Raw genomic sequence first — 14085 nt, 5'->3', positions numbered from 1 at the left:
CACATTCCAGGACAAAGCAACCCGCTTGATCGGCACCCCATCCACCACCTTCAACATTCACTCCCTCCACCTCCGACACACAGTGGCAGCAGTGTGTACCATCTACAAGATGCACTGCAGCAACTCACCAAGGCTCCTTCCACAGCACCTTCCAAACCCACGACCTGTGCCACCTAGAAGGACAAGGGCAGCAGATACATGGGAACACCACACCTGCAAGTTCCCCTCTAAGCCGCACACCATCCTGACTTGGAACTGTATCGCCGTTCCTTCACTGTCACTGGGTCAAACTCCTGGAACTCCCTTACGAACAGCACTGTGGATGTAGCAATCCCACATGAACTGCAGCGGTTCAAGAAGGCGGCTCACTACCACCTTCTCAAGGGCAATTAGGGATGGGCAATAAAAGTAACGCCCACATCCTAAGAATGAATTTTTAAAAAGGGGAGAAATGCAGAAAGCAATGGAGTGGAAGAGCAAATGAAACTGATTTGCAAGTGTATAATAAAGCTTTATCTGATGGGACCTTTCTCTTCAATAAACACAGATAATGCTGGAAATACTTATCAGGTCAGGCAACATATTTGGAAAGGTCATCGACCTAAAACGTTAACTCTCTTTTTCTCTCCACAGATACTGCCTGACCTCCTCTGCATTTTCTTTTTTTTAAATTTCAGATTTCCAGCAATTTGCAGCATTTTGCTCGTGTATTTGGGATCTTTCTCTTGTCTTGGATGAAGGGACCGACTTTTTGGTTGCTAAATTTGCTGATGACACAAAGATAGATAGGAAAGTAACTTGTGAAGAGGACATAAGGAGGCTACAAAGGGATATAGACAGGTTAAGTGAGTGGGGAAATATCTGGCAAATGGAGGATAATGTGGGAAAAGGTGAAATTGTCTATTTTGGCAGGAAGAATAAAAAAGAAGCATATTATATAAATGGTGAGAGATTGCAGAGCTCTGAGATGCCGAGGGATCTGGGTGACCTAGTGTAAAAATTGCAGGTACAGCAAATAATTAGGAAAGCTCATAAAATGTTATCATTTATTGCGAGGGGAATTGAATACAAAAGTAGGGAGGTTATGTTTCAGTTATACAGGGCATAGGTGACACCACATCTGGAGTACTGTGTACAGTTTTGGTCTCCTTATTTATGGAAGAATGTAAATGCATTGGAAGCAGTTCAGAGAAGGTTTATTAGACAGATACCCTGGAATGGGCAGGTTGTCTTATGAGGAAAGGTTGGACAGGCTCGACTTGTATCCGCTGGATTTAAGAAGATTAAGAGGTGACTTGATTGAAATGTATAAGATCCTGGGGGGGATCTTGACAGGGTGGATGTGGAAAGGATGTTTCCTCTTGTGGGAGAATCTAGAACTAGGGATCACTGCCTAGGTCCTGATATACAAACTCGGTGAGCAGGAGGAGGTAGCAAGAAGCATGGGGCTGTCATTGTTTGGTACGCTGCTGCATGGAAACAGCCAGGGTGCAATTCACCTCAACTCCAGAGCCTTGATGAGACACCCTGGTCTTGCAAGGGTCTTTGTTCCTCCGTCTCACTGTCTAGCATAAACTAAACCCGGCTCTGCTGGATTGGTGCTTTTGTAATCTGTATTTCTGTAAACACCTGATCGTGTCAAAACATCTCAAAACACTTCACATTTAGTTTTCTTCTGGAAATGTAGTGACCATTCTGCAGACAAAAAACAAAAGCCAGCTCTGTTTGTACGGATGATTTTCCAGTCTTCCTTGTTCTTTCTCCCTCTCCTGCTACCCACCCATCCAACCAAATCCCAAATTGAGTCACAATATTGTGCAGTTTTGAACAGGACAGTCTGACTTTTTGAGGATTCTGTCTGGAACTTGCTAAAAGTTAACATGAACACCAAGAGCCTTGTTTTATGAACATGTCTGTACTTATGACATGCAGACATTAATTATCAATCTGGCAAAGGTTTGGAAAGGATTTTCATGTCTGTGAAAACATTAAGCTATGATCTTTTCCCACCATACCTCTTCACCCCAACCCTTTGACAAAAGGCTGCAACCCTGCTACCTCAAATAAGACCGCTTGATTGCTCATGCTGAACTTTAAAAAAAAAACATGGCGTCAGGGTGGATGATGTATTACATTATCTTGTATTTACTGCACAGTAACAGGCTATTCGGCCCTACAGCTCCGTGCCGGTATTTACGCTCGCGATCCTCCTCCTGTCCTTCTTCTCCCTCGTGCATCTCTTAAATGCCTCCATACTAATTGCCTCAACCACTCCAACCACACCATGTGGTAGGGATTTCCACATTCCCACCTCGCTGGTTTTTTAATTTATTCATTCAAGGGATGTGGGTGTCGCCGGTAAGGCCCAGCATTTATTGCCCGTCCATAGTCGCCCCTTGAGAAATGGTGGGCCAGCCGCCACCTTCAATACAACTGTGTATTGAAACGGCTGGGCCGTTAAGAGTCAATCACATTTCCGTGGGTCTGGAGTCACATGGGTAGTTTCATGGTCCCCATTACTGATATTCGCTTTCCATTCCAGATTTATTTAATGAATTCGGCAGAGTAGATAGGGAGAAACTGTTCCCGTTGGTGGAAGGGTCGAGAACCAGAGGACAGCAACTTAAGGTGAGCGGCAAAAGAACTAACGGTGACATGAGGAAAGCCTTTTTTATGCAGCGAGTGGTTCAGGATCTGGAATGCACAGCCTGAGAGTGTGGTGGAGGCAGATTCAATCATGGCTTTCTAAAAGGGAACTGTATACGCCCGATGAGAAGACATTTGCCAGGCTACGGGGGAAAAGGCGGGGGAGTTAGCTGTGTTGATTGTAGCTGTGTCAATCCCCTCAATTCCCTATTGGATTTATTACTCTAATATTGATGGCCCCCTAGTTCTGGTCTCGCCCCGCAAGTGGAAACATCTCTGCATCTACCCTATCGAAACCCCCCTTCATCATTTTGAAGACCTCTATCAGGTCACCCCTCAGCCTTCTCTTTTCCAGAGAAAACCCCGGCCTGTGCAATCTCTCCTGATAGTTATCACCTCTCAGTTCTGCTATTGGGGCGGCACAGTGGCGCAGTAGTGAGCACCGCAGCCTCACAGCTCCAGGGAGCTGGGTTCGATTCTGGGTACTGCCTGTGCAGAGTTTGCAAGTTCGCCCTGTGACCGTGTGGGTTTTCGCCGGGTGCTCCAGTTTCCTCCCACAGCCAAAGACTTGCGGGTTGATAGGTAAATTGGCCATTATAAATTTCCCCCAGTATAGGTGGGGATGTGGTAGGAATATGGGATCAATGTAGGATTAGTATAAATGGGTGGTTGATGGTCGGCACAGACTCGGTGGGCCGAAGGGCCTGTTTCACTAAATAAAATAAATCTTTATTTTGCACCTTAAGTTTTCTCAGGAAATCGCAAGCAGGGAATTAGCTCCCACACTGATTTTTGGGTTTGAGCCTCTCTTTTGCCTATGAGATTTGTGTGTGTGTGTGTGTGTCTGTGTGGTTTTTTTGCCTTCTCTCTGTTAGCTGCAATGACATCATGCCTGCTTTGGGACTGGGGCTGTCAATCTCCAGGAGCTGCAGCAGACCGCGCAGCACGCTGGGATCTGTAGTGTCTCTCTGTCCCGGGACTACAATTCCCAGGCTGCAGCGCGCCACGCATGCGCACTGACCCAAGAGCCGCCGTTCCACCCCGGCATCTGAGCGCAACCAAAAGCTGAAGCCGGGGGGGTGGGTGGGTTGTGGGTAGGAGGAGCATCGCCGTAAAACAACAACTTGATTTTTCCCGGGGTCATTAATTTCAATGAGTATTTTAACCCTGAGGAGACAACGCCAAACCTTAATAGCTGCCGCATCCTAGTCGGGGAGCCAAAGGCAATTCCGGTCCAGCTTCCCCCACCCCGTTTCTGCAGTGGTGCGGCCCAGCCTGCAGCTGTTCAATGGAATCTGGACTGAACCAACCTCGTTGCAGAGGGGGGAGGGAGGCTGTTGTTGTTGTTGTCTAATAATACATGATTGGAGCTGCACCGATCGAGCGGGCGGCCCCAGAGCGGATGCACCATGTCTGTTTCTTTGCGCTGAGATTGGCATTTGGTGGGTGTTGGGTTGGGTGAGTATGCCTAAGGTCCCTCTCCCACCCCCCCCCCTCCCTCCGCCCTTGTCCAGCTCCCTGGGATGAGTTACTTTTTTTTTGTTACTCAGGCTCCTTGTTGCTTCCTTGCAGCTGATTGTAGCTTGGAGACTGTGTGTGTGCAGGAGGTGCAGTGACAATGTCTGGGGATTACTGGGAGACACACTGACAAGCAAATTCCTTCCCCTCTTCCACCCCCAACCCTCTCCTCCTTTTCCCCTCCACCTCCAACCTCAGGAACAAACAAGGGAGATTGCAACCCATGGTGGTCTCTTTATTTTGGCAGGTAACAAAACCACAATTCCAGCTAATATTCTCTCCCCTTTCTTGCTTGCTATTTTTAGTTGCACTGTTAAATTATGTTTCTCCCCCCCCCCCTTTTTCCTCTAGGTTGGAAATCTAATGTTAAGCAGTTTGTGTGAGATAAGGCAGCTGTACTTAAAGGCTGCTCATTGTTGACATTGTGGCAGTCCTGCCTCCCAGTGCGCAGGCGTTGGAGGGCTCTGTTAAAGGGGAAAGGATTGCCTTTTTCTTAAAATAATGGTGATTTTTACAGCTGGCCAGCTTTGATTCAGTTGCAGCTTATTTGTGAGGATTGAATTTAGAATGCAGTGTCCTTTTTTTTCAAAAAGGATTCCCCCCCCCCCCCCCTTTTCTTTTAAAAGGCCTGGTGCTGGCTTTAAGGAGATATTTGTGGTGCAGAAGCTGTCAGTGTTCCCTTGTCTTTCCCCTCCACCACCTCCCATCCACCTCCCCACTGTCGGTGAATGTACAGTGCAAGTTGCGTTGAATCATAGCGGGTTGCTGAGAATGATGTGTGGGGTTTTTTGTACCTCTCCTGTTTGTGTTAATTTTCTTTCTTCTCTGCCATAGCAGTTTTGTGAAAAGCAGTGTATCTTTTTTAAAAAGGGATCTTGGTACTGAATTATTGAAATTTTCAAGGCAGGCTTTCTTTTCTGTAACAGTCTCTCTGTCTCTGTGTTTCCCGAAAGACCTAAATCTGCAAGATCAAAGTTTGGGCTGCATTGGCTGCTTTGTGCATTGATCTGAAATCTTGTAATTTTGTGTTTGGAATTTAAGTTTGAAGAGTGCAGTAGGGGTGATGGGATTCAGCAGAAAATGACATCTTGTTACCGTATGGCTTCCCTGTTTGAAAACCAGGCAAGAGAGGCGGTGGGAGAGAGTACTCAGGTAAAGGAGTCCTCGCAGCCTTAACCAAGTGCACGTTGTGGCCAACATAACTGGGCATCCAAGAGCTGCTTTAGAAATTGAGTTCCCAATGAGGTCGGGTACCACCCGTGCTATATCCAGGGCGCTGAAACGCATTACTCTTTTCTCCCCCCTCTCTGCCTTTCCATTAACTCTTTGTATGCTAGTCTATGTCTGTAGCCCAACCTGGCCAGTGATCGGCCCTGTGTCCCACCTCTGTGCTGGTACAGTTGTTGGTTTGCTGGTCTGTTCAGTCAGTCTTGGTGGAGTGCCATTCGTTAGCTCATGTGGTAACTGGGAGAAGGAGACGGATCAGATTGGGAGGGGAACCCTCGCACACGTGGACCTTGAGCGCAAGCAGCTAGTGATTTCTTTTTGTCCTCGAGATGCTAAATAGCCTGAAAGGATGCCAAGAGCCTTTTATGTTTGTCCCGTTTGATACAGATGAATGAGAGAACAAGAGCTGGCGAAAGCCTGCCTATCCCCTGTAAACTTCATCTCATCCGGAACTCTGCTGCCCCGTGTCCTAATTTGTACCAAGTCCCATTCACCCGTCACCCTGTGCTCGCTGTCCTATTTTGGCTGTCAGTCCAGCAATGTAGATACATTCTCATCCTTGTGTTCAGATCCCTCCATGGCCCCTGCCCCTCCCTTTCTCTGTAACCTCTTCCAGCCCCCGACAACCCTCCTGAGATCTCTGCGCTCCTCCAATTCTGGCCTCTTGATTTCCATTGCTTCACCATTGACGGCGGTGCCTTCAGCTACCTGGGCCCCTAAGCTCTGGAATTCCCTCCCTAAACCTCTCCTCCTTTTAAGGTGCTTCTTAAAACCTACCTTTTTTAAATTTGTTCGGGGGATGTGGGCGTCGCTGGCCAGGCCAGTATTTATTGCCCATCCCCAGTTGCCCCTCGAGAAGGTGATGGTGAGCTGCCTTCTTGAACCGCTGCAGTCTGTGTGGGGTAGGTGCACCCACAGTGCTGTTAGGAAGGGAGTTCCAGGATTCTGACCCAGCAACAGTGAAAGAACGGCCGATATAGTTTTCTGGTGCCTAGGTTGATGCCGGGTGTTCCGTCCAGTTTCATTCCTCTTAGACTTTACAGTAGTTTGATAGGCCATTTCAGAGGGCAGTTAAGAGTCAACAACATTGATGTGAGTCTGGGTTTGATAGGCCAGCCCAGGTAAGGACGGCAGATTTCCTCCCCTAAAGGACATTAGTGAACCAGATGGGTTTTACAACAATCGACAATGGTTTCATGGTCACCATTACACTAGCTTTTTAATTCCAGATTTATTAATTGAATTCAAATTTCACCATCTGTGTGATGGGATTCGAATCCATGTCCCCAGAGCAATACCCAGCTCTCTGGGTTGCTCGTCTCGTGACATTGCCACAGCCTCCCCATACCTCTTTGAACTTTTGGCCGCCTGTCCTTAATATCTCCTTATGTGGCTTGGTGTCTGATTTTGTTTGATCGTCGCGCCTTGAAGCCCCTTGGGATGTTTTACTGTGTTAATGTTGTTGTTGTTCAGGAATGTGGGCGTTGCCGTCTGCTGCAATGTCCCAATGGACAGGGGGTTGTGGGGTGGGATGACCACAAACTGCAATCATAGAAGATGCAACTGTTGTGGGTGGGGTGGGGCGGGGGGCAGTGGTGGTGGGAAGGAAACGGGAACAACGGAAGCAAATCAGGGTGTATTTTGGAGTTAATTTGACAAGGTTCTGTAGCACAGGATTCTTGATGTCCGAAACTAAATAAGGATGAGTGAGTGTTGAATCTTCAAGGAAGTGTAGGTGCGGCTCTGGACATTTTGGGATGGTTGAGTTTAAACTCTACCAGGACCCGACCCTCCGAGCCCCACCTCACTGGTCTCCTTGGCTGCTGAAATGTATGTGAGGCTGGTAACGTTTAAAGGATTTGGGGCACGCTAAATTTTGCTCTTGCTGCATCCTTAATTTCCTGTGAGGTGGAAGGGTGGGTGGATTGGGGGGGGTGGGGGCGGGATGAACAACAGGAGACATGAGGTAAGAAACCTTGTGTGTGTATGTCTGTGAGAAACAGAGAGAAGCTGAGTCAACGGGGTTGTTCTCATTGTGTCATGGCAGAAGCACAGGGAAGCAGGCCTGCTTGGAGAATGTCAGGCGTGTTTCTGTGGGATGGGGAATATGTGACAAAACACTAAGTCCAAGCTATATATAGGGAGAGCCATCTGTTGATTTTTGATTTGATGAAACATTTTATACTTTTTTTTTTCTCGCTAGCAATTTGTATGTGAGATGGAATGTGCAAAGGCACTATAACCCGACTCTTTGAGGCAGCGAGACGGGGAGGAAACAAGTGATTTGTTAGGCAGGGATGTGTCATTGTTTCAGTCTTTGTCCTGGTGACGAATGAACAGCAGAATGGCAGCTGTAAAGTTTTTTTTTTGCTTTCTGCTGAAACCGCATAGTTCAATGGGCAGCCCCATGGTGTAGGGCAGCCAAGTTCCAACCTGCCTGCAATTTTCACACACACGGCGATTGAGTTTACAGACTTGGATGTTTTCAGTGGAGAGAGTTGAAGGAGCCTTCTCACCTTGGGGTGAAGCCCCTCGTTGTTGTTGCAAGACCCATTTTGCAAGGATGAGGAATGTCATTCAGTCCAACTTCGCTCATCCATTCAGATGCATTTAAGACGCTGCTTTTAAAGCCTACCTCTTGGGCCACATTTTTGGGTCACCAGGCTTAATAGCTCCTTATGTGGCCCCTGCACCCGCCATCGCTGCCCATTGCAACCTCCAGCAGTTAAATGGTTCCAAGCTTACACTACCTGGAAATGTATTTCACACACTGATCACTGTTTGTGGAGAAAAACATGTTGACATCAGCCTTAAACTTTATGGGTTTCGTTGAAAGTAGTCATTGCAAACTTGCCTTTCCTACCCTGTCGAAGTATCTCCCGAGTGGTCTTTGATTAGAGGGGGAGAGGGAACAGGAGAGGCTGGAAGGACGCAGGAAGGAAAACAGAATTTCCTCCGTCATTATCATGTAGCTTTTCCCTTTGTGTCAAGTGCCGTTCCCCAGGCCAGTGCAACCTTTGACTAGCGGTGAGCATCATTTTCTCCTTTGCTCCTCGGTGGGGATGTGTAATGTTGGCACTCGGTGTTTTCTCAGGATGACCTTTTGTTGGTAAGAAGTAAATACTTACATTTATGCCGAGTTATTTCGTGTCATCAAAACACCTTCAAGCATTTCAAGTAGGAATGTCGTGACTGTTTTAATGACTCAGCCAGTGGATGAAACCTCCAGCGATGCACCACTCCCCAATGCTGTTCTGGATTGTCAGCCTAGATTTATATATTCAAAAACAGCAATTGGAATTTATACAGTGCCTGTAATGTAGGTAAACGTCTCAAGGCGCTTCACACAAGTGTTATCAAACACAATTCGACACCGAGCCACATAAGGGGCTGTTAGGACAGGTGAGCAAAAGCTTGGTCAAAGAGGTAGGTTTCAAGGAGCATCTTAAAGGAGGCGACAGAGAGGCGGAGTGGTTTAGGGAGGGAATTCCAGAGCTTGGGGCCCAGGTAGCTGAAGGCACGGCCGTCAGTGGTAAAGCATTTTAAATCGGGGACACGTGAGAGGCCAGAATTGGAGGAGCGCAGAGTTCTCTGAGGGTTGTAGGGCAGGAGGAGGTTGCAGAGATAGAGAGGGATGAGTGGGCCTTGCATCCACAACTAGGGATAAAACCGCTACTAACTGAGCCCAGCTAGACCTATATGGTTTGCGAATCCTACAGGAACTGTTTGCCAATTGAAGCAGAGACTCGTCTAAGTCTAGTATTGCTGGAGGTGGTGCCCTTTGGACTAGGCATCTATCGACCTGGCTTCTCTGCTCTGTTGTTGAGAAGACTCAGTGACGTGGAAGAGTAGGAGGGGAGGGTGAAGTAATGGTGGTTTTAGATATTGCCAAGGTTGGGCTTGCATCGTAGGCAGTAGGAGGCTGGGAGGCGAGGAGTGTCACAGTATGAGGTTGTTCAGGAAGGGTGAGTCAGAGTAGGAGACAATGGGAAGAGAGTGCACGTCAACATAGTGTGGAAACGGGAAATGAGGAAATTAGGCCTTGAATTTATATAGAGCCTTTCACCGTAGGTAGCCTTTTAGCAGATACAGTTGTGTCATGGTTATTTTACTGGACTGGTAATCCAGAGCTTTGGAGTAATGACCCAGAGACATGAGTTCAAATCCCAGCACTGTAGTTGGAAAATTTAAATTCAATTAGATTTAATTTTCAATTTATTTAATTAACCTCAGTTCCGGTGACCACGAAACTACCGGATTGTCGAAGCAGCACCTCTGGTTCAGTGATGTCCTTTTCAGGGAAGGAAATCATGCCGTCCTGAGTCCAGTAACCTAACCACTGTGCAACTCTACCCATAAATGGTGCTTCGGTTTAACGTTTCATCATTGCTGGATAAGGATATTTGGAATTTTGGAGGAGAAGAGGAGCAAAGTTCAGGGAGATACAGATATTTGGGAATGCACAGGGCAAATAAATAGCAGCCTCTTGAAATCCCGGCATGACTGGTCTGCCCTGTGATTGTTATGTGGTTCCTCTACCATTCCTGCACAGCGAATTGCCAGCTTTAATACCAAGGGAAGTACTGTATGCATGGCTGCCTCCTGTATCGGCATCAGGCATACAGATTGCTGTGTGCATTGAGGTGTAGCTATGTTATATGGAAGTGCAGGTAATCGTGTTCGGTCCCAGTGCCAGACTTGCTGTGAATCATGGCTGAGTCATGTTACTTTTAACACTGCATCTATTGTGACAAGTCGATCAGATTTTTCTGTTCTTCCTGCCTGTGACCTAATTGGACTGATCTTGCTGTTTCTCCGGCTTGTCGTCTAGCTGACAGCCACTCACACATTCTGTTCCATTTGTACAGACCTCGCGTTGTAATTCAGCTCTCGTTTTTAAATCCCCTTTTTTAATGCAGAGGTATAATGGGACAGAGAGGAAACTTGAGAGGTGGGTGGGGGAGACCAGAAGCTTGGTCAGAGGTGGGTTTTGAGAAGGCTGTTGAAAGAGGAGAGGAAGGAACTTGGGGAAGGGAGTTTTGCAGCTTCGGGCCTTGAAAACACTGCCAATTGTGGGGGCTGAGGAGGGAGAATGTACTAGGGACCAGAAGTAACCCGATTGCAATGTTCTGGGGGGTTAGGAGGGTGGGTGCAGGGTACAGCGATGGGGAAGGGTGAGGCCACAAAGGGATTTAAACGTGAGGCTGAGGATTTTAAAAATCGAGGCATTGCCGGACCAGGAACTAATGTAGGTCAGCGAGTACGTGGGAGAGATGGGTGAGCGGTACTCGGTGTGAATTAGGACACGGGCAGTAGAGTTTTGGGTGAGCTGAAGTTTGCGGAGGGTGGTTGATGGGAGGCCGGCAGGGAGAATGTTGGGATGGTCAAGTCTGGAAGTGAGGGTTTCAGCAGCCAGGCTGAGGCAGGGGCAGAGACGGGCGATGTTGTGGAGGTGGTCTCTATTAGAGAGGATTATGGGTTCAGAAGTTATTGGGGTGGGGGGGTCACCTTGGGCAGTGAGGTTGCCAAAGCCTGGTTGTACCTGAGATGGTAACTGGGGTGCAGGAGTGCGTCTCTGGGGCAAATGGATTTTAATGCAGCAAAGATGAGCCTCGAGTTTTTTTTCCTTTACCAGACATTTCGGTTTACCTGCCTTGGCGTGTGTGCGTGCATCAGTACTGCATCCTAGGGTTAGTAGCTGCAAGTGCTTTCTCGAGACAATACCCAGCTTTCAAAGGCAGCACCTACATTTTGTACAGTTTGCTCATTTCCATGGTTCAGATTAAATTTTGATACCGTGCCCACCTTATCCCTCCCGAACCCAGCACTGAGGCCAGTTCTCGCGCTCCTGTAGATAACTCACTGCTGTGTTTTCCTGCATCACAGCAGTCACTGCACTTCAAAGTAATTTACTGGGGTTTGATTTGAGGGCAGCGGGAGGGCCCTGCACTAATTTTCCAACAACACTGTGAGATATTCAGCGCCCACTTGAACTGACCGATATAGCCTTGGTTAATCTCTAATCTGAAGGATGGTATCCTTAATGGGGCAGCACGCCATAAAGATTGTATTGGAGGCTTAGCCTCGATTCCACCCTGGTGTGCGGACTTAACCCAGAGCTTACAGTGATACGTAACTTGACTGTTCGTTGCAGCTGTAGTGATCGACCATTGCATGCGCTGCGTTCCCTGTAACTGCAGAAAAGCTGCACTCTGTTGCTACCAGGACTGAGGAAGAAGTCTTATCTGTTTGAGCAGGGAGTGGGAGAGTGTCCTGCTATACTGCTACATTGTTGGAATGTCGTGAACAGCACCTGACCCTATAACATGAGGGTGTGTTCTCCATCTAATCATTGCAGCAGCAGTTAATCATTGCATTGCAGGAAGTGTGTCATATTAGAAAGGCAAAGTGGGGGGTTGGGAACCTGTAATAATGGCAGGAGATATGGAGACAAATCAATGCACAGTTTGTAGAAAAGACAACCGAGCATTTGGAATCTGAGCAATGGGGATTGCTGAGGGAACTGAAAAAATTCTCAATTCACTTAGGTAGAATGTCTTCGGGAGGGGAGCAGGGAGAAAGATGCAGTGATAGTGTTAGAATTTGTGATTGTTTCTCGTGGAACAAGTGAAGTCTCTCTCTCTCTCTCTCGGCTGATGGGGATGTTTTGTTCATTCTTTCATGGGATGTGAGCGTCACCGGCAAGGCCAGCTTTTGTTGCCCATCCCTAATTGCCCTTGGGAAGGTGGTGGTGAGCTGCCTTTTTGAATTGCTGCAGCCAATGTGATGTGGGTACACCCACAGTGCTGTTGGGAAGGGAGTTCCAGGATTTTGATCCAGTGACAGTGAAGGAACAGTGTTGAATGTAGAGCAACAATAATTTCACAATCATGTGGTTAAGCCTGATAATTGCGTGAGGGGTAGTGGATTGTATCACCTGTGTTAATTCTTTTTATATCTGAATCGGTATCATTAGATGTTCCATGGTCTTCTGGGTGAGCACAGTCTCACACTGGAGAGTTTTCAATATTCCACTTGCGCATCCAGGTATCTGCCATGGTTTGTGGGGATGTGAATTAGGGTTGCCCATGAGTTTTGCGGGAGATCGAAGTCGGGGATCTTCTGCGTCGGATCTTTCATGGGGTGTTTGTTTGTGACTTCTTGTGAATGTTCCATTCAGCTTTCCAAATTTCAGGGTTGAAGTCGCATTGTCGAAGGTTAAGTGCATGTGTGACTTCAAGTGATATTGAGATCCTGGTCAATGGAGCCATGTTTATTTTCCTGGATTCGTTGGACACCCCAGAGCGTTAGTGAATGGATGAGTGAGCCATAGGCAGTGCCTGGAGTGACGAGGATTCCAGTGATGCACCGCATTGCAATGTTCAGTTAGACACCAGGTCAAAGTGCGACTACTTCTGCTCTGTACTGGTGCAAGGTACACGCATACAGAGTATGCAAGGGCCATCATTGATATCTAGCAAAGAGATCGTGCTAGAAATTCTATCAGTCACCGGTAGGCCGCAGTTGGAGTGTGGTGGAAAATTATGCCTGCCGCACTTCAGGAAAGATGTAAAGATCTTCAAAAGGGTACAGAGGAGGTTTACCAGGGGGTGACCAGGGATAAGGGACTTCAGTTAGGAGGAGAGGGTGGAAAAGTGCAGACTGTTCTTGTAACGGAGAAGGCTCAGAGATGACCTGATGGAGGTTCTCAGGATGCTGAGAGGTTTTGATAGAGTAGATAGGGGGAAAATATGCCCTCTAGCGATTGGATCAGAGGTCAGAGATTCAAAATCATTTGTAAAACATCTGGAGTGGAGATGAAAATTTTTTTCAGAGTGTCCTCAGGATTGGGAACGATGTGGTGGAAGTTGATTCTATAAAAGAGATTTGGGCCACATACTGGACGATGAGGAACTTGTAGGGTTAGGGACAAAAGCAAGGATGTGAGACTAAGCACTGTTGCTCTTGCAAAGAACTAGTACAGGAATAATGGGCCAAGTGGTGGCCTCCTGTCTTGTGGATTTCTAAATTTTGGATCTCTGCTGACGGCAAGATATCTTGCTAAATGTGCGCTCAAGAGTGCCCTCCAAGTTTGGAACGTCAGGATCTAGAATTGTATGTTCTTCAATTAGATGCAGAATGAGAATTGTGCGCCCCCCCTGCTGTTGGAGAACTGGTGTCTACCTAGGCACCTGGGCAGCGAGTTGTGAATCCAGCATATGCAGTGATAATGGGAGCAAGTGCAGGAATTGCAGCTGCTTCTAATAGGAGCTCAGTGTTGAGATTATAATGAGGGATTAGCATAAACTACAAAGGGAAAATGATAATATTATACCATTCAAATTGACCTATTCATCCTCTGTTCGCTGTAGGCAGTTACCCATCGTTACCTAATTATGTGCTTGCAAAGGCAGCTCTCAGCAAGCTGCCTGCGTAGAACTGCTCCAGTCTCTAGCTCAGATCTCAGCGGCTTTATCACAAGTTGTGAAAAGTTTGACCCCTCCGCTGCATTTTGTATTCATCTGCTTATCATTTATGTTTTGCCACTGTTACGACCAGGTGAGAAAGAGGTCTAGGGTTCCCTTTCAGCTTTCACCTGGTCTTACTGTAACGGGGTTTAATTTTAAACACACCGTGTTTTTAGCTCCCCCTTGGTGAATCCTTGTTCATCGCTTTCCAATTTTAAGGCAAAGA

At 47.3% G+C, this 14085-nt stretch overlaps 1 protein-coding gene across 1 annotated transcript in view; it reads left to right on the top strand.

The window, feature by feature from the left end:
- The first annotated feature begins 4189 nt into the window (after positions 1 to 4189).
- The window catches only part of LOC137358897 (cyclin-dependent kinase 17-like), a 91421-nt gene continuing 81525 nt past the window's right edge, over positions 4190 to 14085 (top strand). The window contains exon 1 of the mRNA XM_068025103.1: positions 4190 to 4411. Coding sequence (XP_067881204.1) covers positions 4388 to 4411 — 24 coding nt within the window. The 5' untranslated portion in view covers positions 4190 to 4387. The remainder of the gene's footprint in view (positions 4412 to 14085) is intronic.

Source organism: Heterodontus francisci, unplaced genomic scaffold, assembly GCF_036365525.1.
Source record: "Heterodontus francisci isolate sHetFra1 unplaced genomic scaffold, sHetFra1.hap1 HAP1_SCAFFOLD_822, whole genome shotgun sequence".
NCBI classification, from domain to species: Eukaryota; Metazoa; Chordata; class Chondrichthyes; order Heterodontiformes; family Heterodontidae; genus Heterodontus; species Heterodontus francisci.
Note: the sequence above shows the minus strand (reverse complement) of the source record. Positions and strands in the feature narration are given on the sequence as shown.